The sequence below is a fragment of the Mytilus edulis genome, chromosome 11 (assembly GCF_963676685.1).
Source record: "Mytilus edulis chromosome 11, xbMytEdul2.2, whole genome shotgun sequence".
NCBI classification, from domain to species: domain Eukaryota; kingdom Metazoa; phylum Mollusca; class Bivalvia; order Mytilida; family Mytilidae; genus Mytilus; species Mytilus edulis.
This window is the reverse complement of record NC_092354.1, coordinates 76,581,773-76,604,152: the sequence shown is the minus strand read 5'-3', so window position 1 is coordinate 76,604,152 and position 22,380 is coordinate 76,581,773. Positions and strand designations below refer to the sequence as shown.

General features: G+C 31.8%; 2 protein-coding genes across 2 annotated transcripts in view; both read right to left on the bottom strand.

Annotated features, from left to right (window-relative positions):
• LOC139496309 (leucine-rich repeat-containing protein 15-like) overlaps window positions 1–22,380 on the bottom strand; it is a 332,962-nt gene that overhangs the window by 75,832 nt on the left and 234,750 nt on the right. The gene's annotated exons all lie outside the window — the stretch shown is intronic.
• On the bottom strand, window positions 1,321–8,834 carry LOC139495343 (slit homolog 1 protein-like). Its single transcript, XM_071283647.1, has 5 exons — window positions 8,769–8,834; window positions 8,179–8,250; window positions 6,038–6,189; window positions 3,133–3,234; window positions 1,321–1,433 (listed from the first exon to the last, which is right to left on the bottom strand). Exons 1-5 carry the CDS (start codon window positions 8,786–8,788, stop codon window positions 1,321–1,323), a joined length of 459 nt encoding a protein of 152 aa, XP_071139748.1. The 5' UTR covers window positions 8,789–8,834.

Here is a 22,380-nt window from a genome sequence, read left to right as displayed (position 1 = left end):
GAAAGATACCAAAGGGACAGTCAAACTCATAAATCTAAAACAAACTGACAACGCCATGGCTAAAAATGAAAAAGACAAACAGAAAAACAATAGTACACATGACACAACATAGAAAACTAAAGAATAAACAACACGAACCCCACCAAAAACTAGGGGTGATCTCAGGTGCTCCGGAAGGGTAAGCAGATCCTGCTCCACATGCGGCACCCGTCGTGTTGCTTATGTGATTACAAATCCGGTAAATAGTCTAATTCGGTAGGTCAAATTCATGAAAGGGAAGGGGATTGTAGTTACGACGTGAGGAACATATCCGATATCATTTGTGAAATGGTTATTCCATAACGGTCAACCAACTCGTGATGGCGTCCGTAAAATTTACGAAGGGATGATTTCAACTTCACCATTTGGAACTCTTGATTTAATAGCTTCCTTGTGAGCAGTAACCCTCTATCAAGAAAATCATGATAGGAACTGCAAGCACGGGAATATCGTATCAATTGAGAGATATATACCCCGTATGCAGGTGCTGCTGGAATGTTGCTACTTAGAAATGGAAAGTTCACAATTGGAAAGCTGAAATCATCTCTTTTGTCGTAAAGTTTTGTCTTCAACCGACCCTCATTGTCAATTTCTAGATGTAAGTCAAGATATGAAGCTGACTTAACTGTATCTGTAGTATCCTTTATCTCCAATTCGATGGGATAGATGCGTTCCACATAGTCACCAAATTTTGAATTGTTTAGTGAAAGAACGTCATCTATATAGCGGAAAGTAGAGTTAAAGGATATTGCTAACTTCTTATCTTTCTTCCTAAGAAGTTCCTGCATGAAGTCAGCCTCATAATAATAAAGAAACAAGTCAGCAAGTAGAGGGGCACAGTTTGTTCCCATTGGTATGCCGACAGTCTGTTGAAAAACACGTCCTCCGAACGTAACAAATATGTTGTCAATCAAGAAATCAAGCATCTTGATAATATCGGTTTCAGAGAATTTTTTGTTTGAATCAGAGTGATTCTTTACAAAGTAGGATTTATCCCTCCCTAAGACAAGATACTTGTATCTACGTTGGCCATTCTTTTTTATGAAGCAAAGTAATACCAACTCTTTTAATTTGTCTTTAAGTTTGGAATGTGGAATACTTGTGTAAAGAGTAGAGAAGTCAAATGTTTTAATACTGTTACAAGATGAAAGAGAGTTAGATTGTATGTACTCTAAAAGATCTTTGGAATTTTTAAGTATCCACATCTGATTCACGCCACCTCTAGAATAGGCAGTTTCACAATAACTTTGAAGCCCGTCTTTGATTACTGATAAAATGGAACTAACCTGGACAATTGTTAATAAACGTATCGTCAAACACACACTGAGCTGTGCCATTCATTGATTCAATAAAGCAATCACCAAATCCACAGTCATGGGAGATACACTGACTATCTGTTCAAGCATAAGTGAATAAAATAAAAGTGTATACGTGAATTGCAATGCTCGTTGAATAATTCAAATATGCAGATGCTGTGAGTTTGTCGAATTCTTATTGTGCTATGAATAATTTTACCCTTGATATGCACTTACGTCAAAACCACAATTACCTTCAACGGTTTGCAGCATATAGCGAATTACCGTATAAGTAATATGATATATTGTGTTTACATTTAATAGGAATTGATGTTATTCATTCAAAATTTAAGATACATAGAAAACTAATATTTTGGAGATTATTCGACTCGTTTGTAATTTCCATTTCTGACAAGGAACGTTTAGTTTATATGTATGAGTGATAGATTATACCCAAAATTCCAAGAGTGTTACTCAACACCCAGTTTGTTGTATGCTGAGTGTTCCTAAAACCCATATCATGAGTAAATTATTCAAGCATTTGCATAAACATTTTCGTTCTCAGCACGCATAGATTTATAAATGAGTAAGACGCTACGGTTTCATTAAAAGAAGTATAACCTTACGTGAACGTATGCGATTCTTTGTATGTCCATGTTGATTAACATGGTCTGCACTTCTATCTGCACTTATGCATATATAGTTTTCACAGATACGCATGTGAGCGTTATAAATGAAGAACAATTCGGAAAAAGCGCCTCAGAAACCAAATATATACATTATTATTTCCATTTTATATTCTATATTTCTTTAAGTTATTGCATATTTTCAAAATGTTTAAGACACAAATGTTTCAAAGAAATACTAATACCGGCGTAACTCACAAGAGTATAGCTCCGACATACGCCGGGCGTGTTAAAAATCATGTACGCTGCGAAGACGCTAGTAATGTTGGATGCTTTCAACCTGTCAATCATATCTGTAATGTGTGTACAACGAGCTTTAAGCGTGTATTGGACGTACGAGAAGCGTACCTAGGCGTTTGTCGGGCGTTCAAGACACGTATGTTGTCGTATGCCTGACGTTTGTCTAACGTAGATGTAATGTACGCTACGAAGGAAAAAAGGTTTCTTTAAAATATTTGAGACGCGTCCCGGTCGTATCTTGGACGTTCTATTAATGGGGTGTTTGTTACAGCATACGTTTAAGTTAAAGTCGAGCGATCTTGAAGCGTATACAACGTGTCCTAAACGTGTCTAACACTTATCTGAAGCGTTTCCAACGCGCTTGTAGTGTATTTATTACGTGCGCGTAGCGTACAGGTATACGCTAGACACACGCTTGAACTAGATGAACATTTTTATGCTGCATACACATTTTATCTAGTTGTAGTGTTCAGAAAACGTATACCTTTGTATTTCGACGTACTTCAAACTTATGAACGCGCGTTGAACGATTGCTTAGCGTTCCTCTTGCGTGCAACTAATGTATACCGACTTTTTCAATGTTCTGTGTATGTTTGGTGCATGCCGGTCTATACGACAATGTGTGACGCCGTCATTACATAGCCAGTTTCTTCATTACGGAATAGACTAATTAGCTATTTAAGCATGCCTTCATTTACGAAATAGTCAAATTATAATCATAATATTAAATTTTGAATATTCACTTATCGTCAAATGAACCTCAGACCTATTATGTCAGTTACTATATGGTAAATTTCCATGATAATATTTAAACTATTATCAATACATTTATATGTTTAATTTTGTTGCCATTAACATAATATAATATGCACCCTGACAAAACTCGCCGGTCCATTGTCCAATGCAGTCACAAATTACTAGTCCAGTTTCCTTTGTCACACATTTCCCACCATTGAAACATTTGCAATTATCAGCTAAAGGGAAAACAGTATACATAATGATTTAGTATTTTTTTTTTTTTTATAAAAAACAAATAAAGGAATATAGCTACCAACAGATCTTGTTTATGCGCTTCAGGATTAACAGTCATGTACTATTCACCATATATAATAAATTATCTAAATGATGTACAACATAAACAACAATTGCAGAAGCCTTTATATTTCAAATCATTATCCTATAAGTATGCTTGTGTTTGTTTAATGAACATTACATCTTCTGACATCAGACTCGGACTTCTCTTGAACTGAATTTTAATGTGCGTATTGTTATGCGTTTACTTTTCTACATTGGTAGGAGGTATAGGGGGAGGGTTGAGATCTCACAAACATGTTTAACCCCGCCGCATTTTTGCGCCTCTCCAAAGTCAGGAGCCTCTGGCCTTTGTTAGTCTTGTATAATTTTAATTTTAGTTTCTTGTGTACAATTTGGAAATTAGTATGGCGTTCATTATCACTGGACTAGTATATATTTGTTTAGGGGCCAGCTGAAGGACGCCTCCGGGTGCGGGAATTCCTCGCTTCATTGAAGACCTGTTGGTGACCCTCTGCTGTTGTTTTTTATTTGGTCGGGTTGTTGTCTCTTTGACACATTCTCCATTTCCATTCTCAATTTTATTTACTGGCATCAGTTATATAACATGTGAGATCGGAAACAAAATCTGAAGAAAAAATCATTCTTATCAATCCAAAACAAAGCTTAGAGCGTCATGTCAAGAAAACAAATGACTTCGAACAGAACAGTTTATATAATGTATTGTAATAGAGCATAGAACATTAAATGATGAGCTATTCAAATCAAAATATTAAGTTATGTGTTCGAAAGAGTAGCAGATCCTATACCACCTATGGCACACGTGTTACTTAAGTAAGTACAGTACATGACGATTGTGTGTTAAAAAATACGTTCTCTAAATATAACAAATCAATTTCAATCATGAAATCAATGATCTAAATAATGTCAGTCCCAGATAAAAACAAGAATGTGTCCATAGTACACGGATGCCCAACTCGCGCTATCATTTTCCATGTTCAATGGACCGTGGAATGGGTATCAAAATTATAATTTGGCATTTAAATTAGAAAGATCATATCATAGGGGACATGTGTATTTAGTTTCAAGTTGATTGGACTTCAACTTCATCAAAAAATACCTTTACCAAAAACTTTAACCTGCATCCTGGCGAACGGGCGCACAGACGGACGGACGGATAGACGGACGGACAGACGGACGGACAGACGAACGGATAGACAGACCAGAAAACCTAATGCCCCTCTATTATCGTAGTTGGGGCATAACAATAATACGAAATAGTATTTTACTTGAATCATTCTTTTTTTCGGTACAATTGCAATAGTAAAATTGAGAATGGAAATGGGGAATGTGTCAAAGAGACAACAACCCGACCAAATAAAAAAAAACAACAGCAGAAGGTCACCAACAGGTCTTCAATGTAGCGAGAAATTTAAATATACTTTTATAGTACGTACACTTAACGATTAATTTGTTCTATAGTATCACAATCTTATTCACACATCCCTATAGTAGGTAGTTTCACATTAACTCTGAGGCTCGGCTTTGATAACTGATACAATGCTTGTGTTAGTATGGAAAGATGTGTCATGAACCACTCGGAAGACCAAGTTAAGTTGTTTAACAGAAAACTTATATTTGATTGGTACAAAAATGTTACCGATTTATCAATTATCATTCAAACGTTTTAGGCAGCACTGGACGTTTTAAATATATAGTTTTGGGCTGGAATTCAGCTTACTTTGTGAAGAATCATACGGAGTCAAGGAAAATATATACCGACGAGGACATCACTGCCATGCTGGACTTTTTAATTGACAACATATTTCTTGAATTTGGAGGTTTGGTCTTCCAACAGACTATTGGAATCACAAAGGGTACAAATTACCAATTGCGCTCCTCTACTTGCAGATTTGTTTTTATATTCCTATGAAGCAGAATGTATCCAAGGGCTTGTACAGAAAGGAGAAAAGAAATTAGCCCAGTCTTTTAATTTCACCTTTCGGTATATTGATGAGGTACTGTCTCTTAATAATAATAATAGATTCAGTGATCACTTACATGTAATATATCCAAGTGAACTTGCAATTAAAAAGTACTACCGACACAGATAAATATGCTTCTTATTTAGACCTTTTTTTCTCGAAATGACTACTGATGGTAGGTTGAATACCAAAATTTATGACAAAGGCGATAATTTTAATTTTCCTATAGTCAACTTTCCATTTCTATGAAGCAAAGTCCCAGCGGCACCATTATATGGAGTATATGTGTCTCAATTGATACGTTACTCTAGGGCTAGCTCAAAGTACGTTGATTTTGTTGAACGAGTAATATTACTTTATCAAAAGTTGCTAACACAGGGCTATGATTCAATCAAATTAAGGTCATCACTCAAGAAATTTTACGATCGCCATCATGAGCTGAGTCTTTGTTTACTCCTTGGTTTTGATTTTTATTGTCTTAGGCCTAATTATAAAAAATAAAACCTAACCAACGAGTTTGTCGAAATGTACTGTACTGATTAAAAGTAATTGTCCTTTTAATTATATGTTGGTATGGTTTTAGAAGACAACTAAACAACATTCAATAGGAGTAACTTGTTTCCTTATTTATTCACAGCGGTTATTGTTTTTAAATTCAGTTGATTTTGCTGTGTAACAAAAAATATGACTCACAATTATACTAGAAATAACGAACGTATCGTAATATTTTAAAAGGATAATATCGATTGGTAGAACTTACGATTACATTTTTCAAGCGCAGAGGATCGCAATGATATCACAAATCTTCCGTCGTTGCATTTAGCACTTGTTCCAATTGATGCTCTTTCTACTAACCATGACCAAAATGGATAAATGCTACAGTCACAGTTGAGTGGATTCGATATGAGGTGTCTAAAACAAAAAATGCCTAATTCAACCATATGATATTTGACAAAATAATGAATGTATTGCTATTTTCCTTTACGCATCAAAAGAACAATTCGACATAATCTTAATCCTTGCAAAAACAGATTACGGTTAAATCTTGCTTTTGTTATTAAAATTACTGGAACAGGAAATATTTCATTACTCCACTGAAAAAAGATAAACGTATTCTTTAAGATTTTGATAAAAGTTTGCAATTGGTAACACTCGGAAATATTTATGTCTTTATTCAACTATGGAAAACATATATACATGTTCGTGTATTATTTCCCATTGACATGCCTGTATGTTCAATATAACAATATATCAGCACACAAGGAATGCAAAATTGATATTTTAGGGTTATTTTCTACAGTAAAACAATGTTCATATGTTGATCAAACTCCATACATGTGATATATCTACTGAATTGTTAATGTCTCAACACGAGAATAACACCTAACAATGACAGTTATCAAAGGAATGCATTTAAATTTTCATATAACATGATGGAAAACTACGACATTGTATGGTATGTTGTGTAGACTGTTGTTTGTTTGTAATCGCTTTTCGGCTTTATTATGGCGTTGTCATTTTTTAAATAATTGTTGATCTTTCTTTTTATGTTTATTTATCTTACTTTCAATTTTATCTACATGTACCTTATTTCAAACATAATATTCTTGAACATGTTACTTTCAATTAATATGCATTGTAACTGCTTATGAATTTGAAACACAAGTAACTAATGGTGTGATGACCGTATTATATGCATCGAAAAATAACTAAAATTTAACTTTGAATTCTTTGCTAATTTTACTCTTTTATCATTTGTATCTTAAGGGCATACGATACAGTTTTGATCCCGTATTTCCATTTTGATAAACATTTCCGTATAGTCTAGCTTTTACCTATTTAAATCAAATATGTTATAAAAGATATCCCTTCATGTGGTACTTTTTGAATAAAATGATTTCGACATTTTGTATATTTGCTCAAAACTCGGATTTGTGGCCGTATTTTCCCTTTTGAAAGAAAGACATAACTTCTTAATTTCTGTATGTTGTAAGAATCCTAAAAATTCATACATTTTTTTATTCAGAAATAACTCATATTTTTCAAATGTTCATGAATGTAGAAAAAAAACATAATTTTTTAGCTGTATATTTATCAAATTTAAAAAAAGAAATGCACTATATACGTTGCCATAAAATAAAAATTGACACAAACAATCTTCTCGCGTAATCAAACCAAATGTTATTCTACAAAAGAGGGGTCCATGAACTCGTTTTCAAGTTAAATAAGTTTGAATAATAAAAATCAGCCGAAAACTGCGTCTTTTGCCAATAAGTCATAGTTTGACGTCGCGAACATAACAATTTACATTAGCAACGTCATTACCTCTCCTGTAACTGTATCGTATGCCCTGAACTATAGATCACATGGCAAATTCGAGCTCAATGTCCATATTATATTAATGCATACGTTTTATCTCATACCTGTCATTTAGAAATGTTCTACTTCTTATAGTGTGTTGATAGTTCCATAGTATAACTTATTCTATATATAGGTTAGAACTGTTTTAGAACTTTAAAACTGTTCTAGCTAGAACTGTTAGTAATATTACAATAGAAGAGTATACTGACTCCCTTAAAGAGAATTTATAACTGAGCAAAATGGTAACTAATTCATGTACAAAATACGAACTGTAAAATATAACAATCCAACATCTATGAATGAAAATGTTCTTGCCTTAGACAAAAAAACAATGACATAATAAAACAAATAAAACGATGACAATACTCAACATATTTAATTGCAAGACGTTCTTTGTCAACTGACAATTCTAATTTCAAACATAATATACATATCTAGTACACACAACAACGGTTGTCTTCTAACTTCATGTATTTATAGTTGTAATGCATATATCATGTATATGTGTACTTTATTCGTCAATACTAATTATAAACTTACAATGCAGACAAAGATGTTAAGTTCCCAAAAGCATGTTCTTCAATATGGCTGATATTGTTCCCACTTAAGTCTCTGTAACATTAATATAATATGTGTTTATATAAGGTATAAATCAAAATCGCCCCTGCAACGTACTACATCTATGAAAAAATAATTGAAATGGAAAGAATTAAACAGAAAATTCAGTTTTTACAGCCAAGTGTTGACTCAAACAAAGAAAGATCACGTTCTTGAATATTGTGTTTTTGACGTTATTGTGAAACTTACAAATCGTAAATTTCGATTTTTGTTTGATTCATATTAGCTTCATAATTTTACAACTATAAAAAAAAAGTAAAGAGGAACCAACTTCAATTAGCATCTTACAAAAAAAAAATCAGAATGTATACATAGAAAGACAAAACTTGCGCAACAGACATTTATCTTTTTAGAACATACAGGTCAAGCTATGTACAGTTTAAATTTATGCTAGTTTATTTATTTCATCCAATATCTAAAATTAACATACACTTAAATCTTAATCTTTTTTATGTTTTATTTGAAAAATTCGGTTTTCATAAGCAAAACACAATACTTATATCATAACTTACAGGTCATACAAGTTCGTCATGTTGATAAACGTATTACTTTCTAAAGACCGTATAAAGTTGTTTTGAAGATATCTGAAAAAAAAACGGAAAACAAACGTGCATTGAAATATAGCGAAATGCTGGCAGTTAAAACACCAGATACTTGTTGCCGCCTACACAAGCTTACCGATATTCAAATCTTTCAAATCAAGTAAAAAGACAATTTGAAGGTTAAACAGACTGATATAATTGCTTGAGTTACACTAGGACGAATAATGGGTTCTCCTGCTGTACCTGCCACACCAAGAATATATTGTTTGCGTAATGAATATGTACACGATGTTATCCTACAGATTCAGTTTGAATCGACATGCAGACATCACAAAACCAGGTTCAACCCATCATTTTTTTTTCTTAAAATGTCCTGTACCAAGTCAGGAAAATGGCCATCGTTATGTTTAAGTTGGTTTCTGTATGTGTTACATTTTAGTTTTGTGTTGATGTTGTGTCGTAGTTTTGTATTTGAGATTTTATCTCAGTTTGAGTTTGTAACTCGGATTTCTTTTCCTCTCAAACGATTTATGAAATTCGAACAGTGGTATACTTTATTTATAGAAAATACTGAAAAATCACTGATATTGAATGCAATATTTTACACTATCAAAATGTAGTCATAGTCTATTTTGACTTTTGAATAAAGTACCATTGGAAACGAATATTTACATATTGTCACAGCTAAAAATCAATGTTATTATCAATATCTTCTTTCACATACCCATAGTGATCCCCTTTACAAATGCTTTAATTGAAATATTTATAAAAATACAGTTACTCACAAATACAGCAAACTAGGAAGACCCATAAAAGTGAATGGTTGTATTGTAGATATTTCATTGTGAGATAGCTGTCTGAAAAGAGAAGGTTTTATAAGTTGAATGAGTTCTTGAAACAAACATAGCAAAACTTAGAATTGTATTGATTTATGAATATTATGTTACGCAAAAATCAATTTAAGTAATTGTATAGATTATGATGAAAAAATGGATATCAGTTGTAGTCGTCACACATATGACACAGCTAATCAAATGTATTTATAGGGCACATATAAATCTATGTTATCGTATTTGATTTACTTGTTAAAGATTATTAAGAATGAAAGACAAAGGGACACACACTTGAATTAATACATGCGACTTATTGCTACATATAACATGTATAAGAATAAGGCGACGATCTGAAAGAGGAGGCTCTAGATATGTCTCCTGACTAGAGACATTTGTATGCGCTCAACCTCCGAACTTGGACACAAATTGTAGACCAACTTATCATAGATATTGATTTGTACATTTTTACTACTTTCTATTGACAATATCTTGTTGAAATTAAGATATCTATAATAAGAAAACAAACGTGCAAAATACATGAAATTTAACAAAATGACCAGAAACGGATACAATGTTTACCAATGATGAGGTCTTTTTAATCTCCTAAAATAGACAAATCGATGTTTCAAACAAACTGTAACCATTCATTGATCATACAATGACTGCACGTTAACGCAGCGTGAACAAATTTTGATAGTTAACTTCAATGTTCACGTTTACTATAAACATGATACAATAATAGTGCTTATGGTCAATCATTTCCCCTATTTTGGCAAGAATTTAAAAAGATTGCAATATTTTGAATTTGGTTTTATAACATGATATTAAATGAGTTCAAATATCAAAATTAAAATGTGGAAGGTCAAATGTGTCCTTGGTCAAACATACTACTGACATATTATAAGGTGTCTTTAGCTCATCAAACGCATCTTAATAAAATAGGGAAAAGATATACACGAAGTTTCAATTCAAACGTAAACTACAGTTGTCAGTACTCATTTGTTAATTTCGAACCTTTTAATATCGTCTACAATGGCAGATATAACTTATTAAGTTATACAGAGGACGTTGTCTGTCCACACAAATACGTTGAAAAGGTTTGTAGAAAATTTACCGACTCATTTGAAACATACATATATGACACTTTACTGTCATCAAAGCATTTATTAACCTCAATATCTTTCAATAATAATGTCTGACAATGTCTCTTTTTTTTTTACCTGAACCAGTATTTAAAATAAAAATGAATATCTTGCATCTTAACAAAACAAACTAGCAGTAACTCGTACAACTCAAATGGAAAAGAAGGGATATGAAATAAATGACAATAGATTTCAACTGAACATAGTAAATCAAGAGGGCACCACATATATACCAACAAGAGACAAGTAGCGTCTATTGCAGTTGAGGATAAATTTAATTGAATTTAATTAATTATCGGTACTTCACATAATCATCATTCTTTGCATGGCTCTTTCATATGTGTAATTTGTTTTAATCAATGAGTTATGTATTGCTTTGTAAAAGGCAGGAGGTGAATAAAATATTGTATTGTATTTTTGTTCCGCCAATGTATAAACAAGTTATGTGTGGGTCAATTGATATAAATTAAAATGCAAATGCTGGATAGAGAAATCAAACAGAAAAATGACATCATGCCTTACATGTAATACAAGTTCGGCATGTTGATAAATGTGTTTCTCTCCAGTAACTGTATCTTGTTGTTATTAAGCAATCTAAAATGATCAAACAATTCAACTTAATCATGACAAATTATTATAAAAAGAGCATATATAAAGCAACTAGTTGTAAAGTAAGTATGTATACGATTGATTGTGCTTTTAGTATTACTAAGTTCTATCGTATGTTAACGTGCTTACTGAATACTTCTATTTACGTTATGGTTATACGAAATCATTTTGTTGAATTTACTGTACTGCAGGGTCTGCAAAGCATGGCTATCTATTGCATTGCATCACTATTTATGTTAGAATGTTATTATGTGTTTTTCATTTATCAACGTCATACTTACAGAAGTATTTTTGTGAGCAAAAACACATAATTTGATTGATTGATTTCGCATTTTGGTAGATGCATTTGGTCCATTAGGTACGAAATGGATATTATGGTGTGAACGAAATGGTAAATATTGGATTGAAATATCAAATTCGGGTACGAAATGGTAGAGATACGAATGGGTGAAGGTACGAAATTGTGTTTTGTTTTTCGAAGGATCAGACATTTGGCTTCCTAGACCAACTAACATAACAATGATCTTCAACATCAATGCAAACAAATATGAATTTAACATATACATTGTAGTTCATTCTACATAATAAGTGTTAAATAATAGGAAGAAGATAAAACAAACAACAAGTTATGACTTATTGCTACATATAACATGTATAAGAATTAGGCGACGATCTTAAACAGGAGGCTCGGAATATTTCTGCTGACTAGAGACATTTGTGTGAGCTCCACCTCTGAATCCGACCTTGGACACAAATTATAGACAAACTAATCATAGATATTGGTTTGTTAATTTTTATTACTGTCTATTGAAAGTATCTTGTTGATATTAAGATATATATGTATATATATAACGAGAACACAAACGTGCTTTGCTCAAGAAAAATACACACAGTCTAACAAAATGACAATGATTTTATAACATGATATTTACTGATATTTAAAGATGACAGTTCAAAATGAAATTGATGGTTTATGATATATGATTACTATGTAGTTGGATAACACCTACAATAAAGTGTCAGTTTTTCATTGTTCAAATATTAAAATTAAAATGTAGAAGGTTGAATGCGTCCTGGATAAAACATGCGACTGACTTATCATAAAGTGTGTTAAGGTCAAGTAACAGTAAATGAACGCCGTCTAGCGGATTCCGCGAAATATTGCGACGTTTTGTACGAATTACGTCCCTTTGACCAGATTTTGCAATGTTAAAATTGCACCCGGCGACTTTTCGATGGGACAACGTCAACGGTAAATTTGACGGAAAGTATGTTACTTCTATGAGAATGAAATTGTTTTTTCTAAAATTAAAAATTGAAATTGAATATGAAAACAGTCATGAAGACGATCTTCAAAATGAAAATCAGGTGTTTGACTGGCGTCAGGGACGTAGGATTTGAGAGTTTGTAAATCTGCCGACCAGTTAAAACAAGTGTGAAAACTGTTGCTCACTACTATTTCTACAAAATTGTGATGAGAAAAAACAGTGTGGTTTCGGAAGTATTCTTTATGTAGTATGTGAAAACTGTCCTTACAAAAACCCTATATTCACTGGGAAAAGACATCGTCTAGCAGAAAATAAGCAGAAGGGGGTGAAAGTTTGGGACATTAGTACTAAAGTTAAAACTTAGTATTGTACAGTAAGACTATATATCCCATATTTTGAAAATTATCACACCAGCCGGAACAAGTAAAAATATATTCAAATAAGGGAAAAGGAAATGAATCACATAAACTAATACTGGTCATAAATTCACCGCTGCTGTCAGTCGGTCAAAGATATGGCACTAAATTATAATGCACTTAAATTAATTAACCTTGTTGGAACAATAGTTCAATATTCATACACAGTTATTAGACTTAAACACATTAAAAATAAACAAAAATGATGTTTCATGATCATTAATCCATCGCTACATTTTGTATTCTAACGTTGTTTATTTGTAATGGTGTTTTCTTTCACGTCCGCAATTTCGATGTTAAAAATAGAACACAAATCTTTAAATAGATACATGTATAAATAGTATATGGTTTGAAGATTGATACATGGCTTAGTATCCTAATAGTATTGATTCGTATGGTTGTCTCCTCAAAGGAAGTTGTTATATATATATATGGGTAAAAATTAACCGAATAAAAAAAAATGTACCCTAGCTGAAAGTAGCATCTCAAATATAAAATAGAACTGTTCTCATTTCTTTTTCACTCATAAAACTGGAAGGGGTCCTGATACCGAAATCCCGGACTTAAAAACATGAAATCCCCAGGTCCCGAATTTATAGAAATTTGAATTCCACCTTCCCGAAAATTCGAAAAAAAATATAGCCGGACCCAGAAAGGATCAATCCCGAAATCCCGTGCTTAAAAACACCCGATCCCGGAGTCCCGTTAAAGGTCCCTCCCTCATTTGTGTAGTTGTACTAAATAACAAAACACAATATTTCCAGTCATGTCTCAGCCTGTGTGCGATTGTTTTTTTTCTTTTTTTTTTTTTTTTTTTTTTTTTTTTGGGGGGGGGGGGGTTGTAGGCATATTAAACATAAATATGTACATCTGTTTTTATGTCATATCTCAACCTCCGTATGTTTGGTTTCCTTGGAAATGTTTTTACTGGAAAATACACTGTACTACAAAGACCGTGCAATGTCTTGAGAGAAAGCGAAATTCAGAGAGAGAAGCACATTTATGTATTGTCACATATAATTAGATCTCAAAGGGAGTTGCAGAATAACGGATACTGGCGAAAGTCAAAATTGAACAAAAAAATTTGCAAAATTATAAAGAATAACAACGGAAAATAAAATAATTATTTAATATAATAGTGTAGACCATGTACAGAATTAAGAAATCATGTAATAGAAGAATTTTACAAAATCTTTAATTGAAGATTTTACAGAATAAGCGTTATATTTAAAGATAAAAATAAAAGACCATTTAGGTCCAAACTTCATATGGACCCTTAAAAAATCGTTGGATTATCTCGATGTTGCTGGTCAGTAATGAATAAAAAAATCACTGGTCAATTTAAACATGTTAAAGGTTGTTGTATGTGATGCAACATATTCTTATTTTTCTGTTCCCCTTATGTTACTTCCAGTTTTATTGAAGTTTACATCCATCAAAGCCTTAGTTTAATTTAGTTTCATGTTATTACTACCCCCCCCTTTATTTGTCGCATATTGTGTATGATGTACTGATTATATATATACTTCGAGCATATATATGTACACTTATGGAACAACAACCATTTAGTAAACTTTTTAAAAAGTTTTTGTAGACTTGTATACAATAAATTTTATACAGAACAAAAAAGATATTAACAAAGATGTCAGTTTGTCTTCGTGTTTTACTTGTTAACTTGCAGATGTATAAATAATCATTTAATCATTGATATAATGTTTGTTTAAATATGCGATGTTAAGCAGCAGTATATGGACAGAACACGTTCTGTCGTGATATAGTACCAAAACACAAATTATTACATGTTCCGCTGCTAAAGAAATCGTTTTTTTTTTCAAAAGTGGTCAAATCATATATCGGAAAGGAGAAAAAGGGTAAACAGATGACTTACAAGATAGTCTAAGAGATTTATGAATTGGTTACCCAAAATATGACAAAGTTCAACTATCTCTCATTCGAGCAAATATTAATAAAGATCAAAACCCTGACCACATGCAAACAGACAGCAAAGTGAAAACATTCTAGGATTCAAACTGTAAATGTTTTGCGGAATAACTATAAATGAGGACGGACGGACGGAAGGACGGGCGGCCAGACGGAACCACGGGCGGACAGACGTACAGGGGTAGTTGAGGGGGCATAACAAATATAGCTTCAATTACATCTTTTATTGCGTCAACTTGTAGACAATAACCCTGATGATTTCTATTTTTAAGTTTTTACCATTTTTGCGTTCATGTACTTGCAATGTTTTTTTGTCTGAATAAGTAATTGTTTTAGATATGTATTTTGATAATGAACATACATGTATCATATTTTTTACAACGTATAATTTTTGTTTAAAAGAGGGTCTGATTGGGGTTTACGGAATACAGAATAATGGGCAAAAATTGCAGAATGAAATGTAAAAAAGAAAAAAAAAAGTGGATAATGGAGTGCTAAAATATAAAGAAAAAAGAATATTGGTAATACTAACTATAAATTAATGATAATTATCCAAACTCTTATGATAAAAAGAATATATCAATACGAAACACATAATCATCGTGCATAATCAACACGAAGAACGTTGGAAATTATTAGCATGATAAACTTGACGTTATGTAATAAAAATTACGACGTCACGAATTTTGATGTTTTTTTGGCCAACATGTTGAATTTGCGTTGCTTCTACAAGGAAAACGAAGTCGGTGACCATATTTTTTTTAATATCATATAATTCGTAAGACAAAGAGGAAGAAAATATTAATTTAAAAAAAAATTCTATGGAGCGGTTCACGTGATTTATACCGGAAACCGAAAATTGTAGAAGAAAAATATAGAGTTACCCTATATAATCAATGTAATTTAGTACCCTCTCGGACCATTTTAAAAATGGATTTTTCTTGAAAACGAAGTCGGTGACATATACTTTGTTTTACATTTTCTAATGTATATTTTCAATATCTAATTGAGTTCTAAATTTTTTAAAAATCTATGGACTAGTTCATTTACTGATCCTTGACCTTACGCTGTTCAAACTCATCTGAACAAAATCATTAAACAAAAAGATATACACGATGTTTCAATTCAAACGTAAACTACAGTTTTCAGTACTATTTGTCAATTTCCAACTTTTTAATATCGTCTACAATCGCACATATAACGTATAACGTCAGACAGAGGACGTTTTCTGTACACATATTTTTGTTGAAGAGGTTTATAGAAAATTTACGTACTCATTTGAAACATACACATATGACACTTGTCTGTCATCGAAACGTTAATTAACCGCAATATCTGTTAATATTATTGTCTAGTTACACCCTTTGTGTTCTACCTTAACCTGCATTTAAAACAAGCATGAATACATTGCATCTTAGTAAGACAAATTAACGGTAACTCGTGGAACCGTAAGATATCGTGTTCGCTAGTGAATAAGTTGTATATCATAGAGAGGTTGACTCATATGTAGATCTTATCTAGAACATTAACAAAACTATATAAGGAAGAGATCTCTGAATGGTAAATACACGTCTATTTTAGATATTTCGAGATTATCACTACCTATCATATTTTTCAAAGGCAAACATTTCCTCCGAAGGCAATATTTTTTATAAAGAATCAACTTACGATTTCGTTCATTTTTCTATACTTGGTGTTTAAAGATTCTCACTTTCTTCACAAACGAAATATGTTGGTTAAATAGTTTTTGAAGATGAGTGACAATTTTAGTCAAATGATTTATTTGCAGACAATCTGTGCTTTCTAACTGTAAGTATACGAGGCATCCGATTTAATGACATAAGTTCGACTGAACTCCGAAAAGCAGACTGGTTCGAAACTGAAGCAATACTTTACTGCTGTTCAAGAAATTCCGTGTATGACAAGTAACACATATACTTTAATGAGACGTCAAGCAAACGACAATAAACCAAAAAATTATGCAAATGCAACATTCAGTCTTAGATTATAGACGGATTTATAGACAACATTCAGTCTTATATTATAGACGGATTTATAGACAACATTCAGTCTTATATTATAGACGGATTTATGGACAACATGACTATAACAAATTGGTTTTATATTTTTAACCATCACATACAAGCTGACAACCACTCAATATTATGTATGTTTGAAAATGTCAATCTGACCAAATTTACCTCTATGAAAGCAATTATTGAAAACATAAGGGTTAATAAAACCAGTATTGAACATTTCTTTTATATGTGTCATTATTGTTAAGAAGTAATACTAGTGACATAGTTAAAATATCCCAACTTACAGTTGATGCAAGTTTGTCAGATTGATAAACGTATCACTCACTAATGACCGTATCTTGTTGTTATTGAAACGTCTAAAAAGATAAAACAAACGTACATCTTTATAACAAAATGCATGCTGTGAATATTATGATATCAAAAAGCAACAGTAGTTTATCGATGTTGTAATCGTCTAGTAGAAAGACAAGTAACTATACACGTACAGGGAATATGTGCGTCGACTCGATACATGTTTACTGCTTTAAAAAAATGTACCTGCATCACCAATGAAAGTTTGTTCACATTACAGAATATCAAAACACGTTTTAAAGTAAATTAATGACCTATAACATTGAGTTTGAATCAACATCGAGACATGTATAGACGACACTGACATACACCGGAACAAATGATATGTATTTCAATGTTGCACTCTGTTCAAATCAAACCATAAACTATTGAACGATTGAATGCATAACCATCGGAAAATGTCTTTGCAAAAGATATCTTAACTGAAAACGTTACGTTTTTTCAATAGTATATATAAGTGTTATATCATAAAGATTAATCAAAATTATATTCACATGTGTGGTTATATTCCGGATCATATGAGCGTTTGGTCATGACCAAATGAGTATATATTCATATGGTCCGACCGTACGCGTATGGTCGGGGTAATTACCAGGTTTGATTTCAATACATAACTCCTCATATAACCCTTCTAGTTGTCACGTCATTTAAAAAGACACTACCAAAAGTCATTTTATTATATAAATCTATTAAGAATTAATAACACCGATGTCAACGTGATCATCGTAACTGCAGTTACGATCATCCCAATATCATGAATATGGCAGACACAGATATAGGGAAATTTTACATGGCTGATTTTTCCACTTTAACAGCTTATTTTTAGCTTTGGATTATGTCAAGAAATATCTTTATAAGCATTGTCATTGAAATATTTTTTCAGACCGGATGGAATGGCAACAAGAAGAACGAAAATCGAGATACAAAAAATCACGATGATGATCGTAACTCTTATTTTTTTTTTATCAACGATGATCGTAACATTTACTTAAGATGATCGTAACTGTCTGTTCCAACGAAGCATTTTCTGATCAATAAGGACAAAAGCTGTCTAGTATGCGAGAAAATTCACGTTATCAACTGATATTGTGAAAATTATTAGGAACGATCACTCAGGGGAGGGTAACGTCCTATTGGTAAGTGCACAAATGGTTATGACTTCGCGAGATTTCGTATTTATTTTTTTATCTAGTTCAATATTAAAATGCATTGGGGGTTAAGAACTTTATATTTATTTCATATGTTTTATATAAATAAGGTATTGGACAGTTCATATTTATGACCAGTTTGTTAAAATTGGAGATTTTTTTCTCATTTTTTTCCCCTTCACTTTATAGGGACAATAGTACCTTTCGAGGATCTGGTATTTTTTTGGGACTTCAGACGTTATAGTTTCTTTTATTAACAGATTTACAATTTTTAAAGGAGAGGTTGAAAACATAAAGCATTAAGAAGTGTAAATATATCTGTTGAATGAAAAAAAAACAATGAAACCGTCAATAAAGGGAGCTACTATTTGATTTTATATGGGGGAGGGGTTAGGATGAATAATTGTGTCCTGCATTTTTTATTTTGAAATCTTTATCCTGCTTTTTTATTTTTACTCTATTCGGTCCTGCTTTTTTTATCCTGATTATTTTAACATAAATTGTCATCTTGCCTTTTTGTTTAGCCAAGATGTTCATCCGGCCTTTTTTTACTCAAATCTCCTGTCCTGCCTTTTCGTTCCCCCTTATAAAAATCAAATGATAGATCTCTTATTGATATGTTTGGCTTAACACAACTTATTCGACTAACCTCAATAACACTTGTCATATACCGTAGAAATGTAAGGATTTGTAGCTTGAAAAATCTTATATGAATATGTATACCATCTATTTTAACTTGTCCTTCTTTACATAAACCCATGGTAAATATAGGCAACAGTGGTCCAGTGGCGTATTCCGAGATTTTAATCAAAGGATGGGGGAATGGCTACCTAAGAGAAGGCCCGCTACAGTCATTCTTCATTGTTTCCCTATACAATAAACCAAATTTTCCCAACAAAAGGTGATGCGAGGACCCTCCCTCTAAGTCCGCCTCTGTATTCTACCAATGTTTAATAGTCATAGTTTGATTAAGAAAAAAACATGGCCAGGCAACAGTTTAAAACAGTTAGAAAGTCATCAAATAATGCAATTTCATGCCTTTCCTTACTTTATTCAGTGTAAGTTTTGGTCTGTATTTTTAAACTGTATCATGAGAATGATATTTATATCAACGTAAATCCATTTTGAATATTAAATAAATTACTCATAAGAAAATAATAGTGTGAACATTTGCATATAAGTCTGCTAATCCCCTTATGTCATTTCTTTTTAGAATAGCGGTTTTCATTTATTCATTGTTTAATTTTAAAAACACATTTTTTTATCGTGACTGCTAAATAGGGTGTTGATTGTGTGAAAAAAAAAAAAAACATTCATAAATTTTGAGTTACGATCATCTTTAATAAAAACAAGTCAAAGTCATCTAAAGACGAAATTACGATCATCATCGTGATTTTTGGAATCTCGATTTTCGTTCTTCTGGTTGTTTTTTTTTATAATATATGAAAAACACGTTCAATGGCAATGCTTATAAAGATTTTCCATGATATAAAACAAATATGAAAATAAGCTGTTAAAGTGGAGAAATCAGCCTTCTAAAATATCCCTATATTTGTGTCCGCCATATTTGGATGATCGTAATTACAGTTACGATCATCACGTTGACGCCAGTGTAATAATAACAAGATTAAAACTTAAAAAAAAAATAAACAGTTTCACACAGTTAATTTCATCACTAGTCAAAACCATAGTGAACACATATTATTTTTTTTTATATTTTCATTGCCGATATGGTATAACCAGTGAATGGCCAAATATCGACTTGGGAAGATAACTTCCAAAAATATCTTAATGATCTGTCACACAAGAAGTCAACTGTTTCAAAGATAAAGAGTCTAATAATTTGGTTCCATTTGAAACTTTATATAATTAGCATGAGCAGTGCAATATTCAGAATTGTGTTACTTGTTTTTAAAAAATGAAGGATTTCACCGACAAGGCCACTTGTTTCTTTTTAAAGATGTCTGGTAATAAGATGTAATTCAGTCATGATATACTAGATTTTTTTTTAAAAACACCGTAGACATATCGGATTGACCAAGGACCCAATAAAAGCTATGGTACAGTGTGGAAGTCATTGTCACCCTCCACATACATGCAAGAATATAATTAGCCATGAAAAATAACTTTTGCCTCAATATTTACATTTTAGTAGCCTTTGAATTGTAAGTAATTAATTTGCATGTAGCTATCATTGTTTTTATAAAGTTTTCTTATGCATATTATTAAAAAAAAGAATACCTATATGGTCTAAATATTCATATGGCCCGGCCCGTTAATAGCCAAACGAGTATATACTCATATGGTCCGACCGTACGCGAACGGTGGGACAATACGCGTATGGTCCAAATACTCATATGGTCCGGAACAGTTATATAACAGTCAGTTTTATCTCGAACATGCTGATTCCTTGCAATCCTCTATGTGAATCATTTTTACAATAATTACATTGCTTGTTTGTTTTGTTTTAATTTTGAATTTAAAAGGTTTATCACGATTCATCATGCATCAACATATTGCTAACTGATTTGTTATATATTCTAAGGAAAATCATGTATCAACATTTCGTTGTTTTTTTCAGGAACAAATAAGTGATCAGCATAATATTAATGATTTAAAAATGTTTTATTCTGTAAATAGGTCGTTGGTATAAATAAAAAGAAAATTATACACAGGTTCTGTCAAGCATCGAAGGTTTTGAAAATTTACAAAAGCGAATGGTTCTGTGTTGACATTTTGTTTCTGTTTTTTTTAATGTTTCAGTCTTACATATTGCGTCAATTTAAATCGGAATAAATAAAACATACAGTAACTCACAAAAATCGAAGACGTGGAAGATTCATAAAACTGAATGCTTTGATTGTAGATATGTTATTGCTATGAAGATGTCTGAAAAGCGAAAAATTTATCAAATAATTCTATCGGTTATTGAAACAAACAGAACAACACATTACAATTATAATTTTTTATGAATAATATGTTACCACCAAATCAATCAAGATCAATAGAAATAAAAAGAGCAGACGACAACCAAACGATAATCAAAGTTATATAAAGCATATTAATTTTTATGCTTTTGTGTTTGATAAAAACATCAAGATATTTGAAGGTTGAACGTTGATTTGACTAAAAGAAATGTTTAGATAAACATCAATTATGTTACAAACAAACAAAATGATAAACCAAAATACATCTAGAGGTTAATTTATAGTCAATAGTCATCCACAGCATAAAGGTGTCTGCCAAACTTTAAAACGTCCTGATTCTTACAATAACTGTTGTTATGTTTATTTGCATTTATAAAAAAAAGAAAAACACTGTCTTTTGTTCCGAATAAAGCGATAATGCGAGATTATAAAACTTAAACAAATAATAATAGATCGACTTACATATATTCCAATTGTCTCATGATATTGGAAATATTACTTTCTAATGACTTTATCTGGTTGATTTGTAAATGTTTAACAAATGGAAGCAGACTTGCTTTGTTTAATCAATATAAACGCAGTAAAAAGCAAGTTTACCTACGTTCAAATCGTTATTACTAGTAAAAAAGGCAAAACTTACACAGACATAGACACGGACACAGATTGATGAATGTTCTTGAAATACAAAAGGACAGAGGACAGATAATGGGATACGCGTCTCATGTTATATTAAATCATTCACAATATAATACACACATGCATGATGGTTTAGAAGTATAAAATAAATGTACAGACGTTATTTATAATCTGAGTAACATGTCATGGTATTGTTTATTTTTTTCTTTGTATATTTATTCTGTTTTTAGTATTATCCGTTTGGCGTGACTCTATACTTCTAACGATTATGT

Excerpts from the sequence above, each read along its gene's own strand:
- LOC139495343 (XM_071283647.1), bottom strand. The coding sequence starts at position 8,788 with ATGACGAACTTGTATGACCT. Across the intron at positions 8,251-8,768 it reads ATGACGAACTTGTATGACCT|AGACTTAAGTGGGAACAATA; the intron begins GTAAGTTATGAT and ends TTAATGTTACAG. Across the intron at positions 3,235-6,037 it reads TGCGCTTGAAAAATGTAATC|CTGATAATTGCAAATGTTTC; the intron begins GTAAGTTCTACC and ends TTTTCCCTTTAG.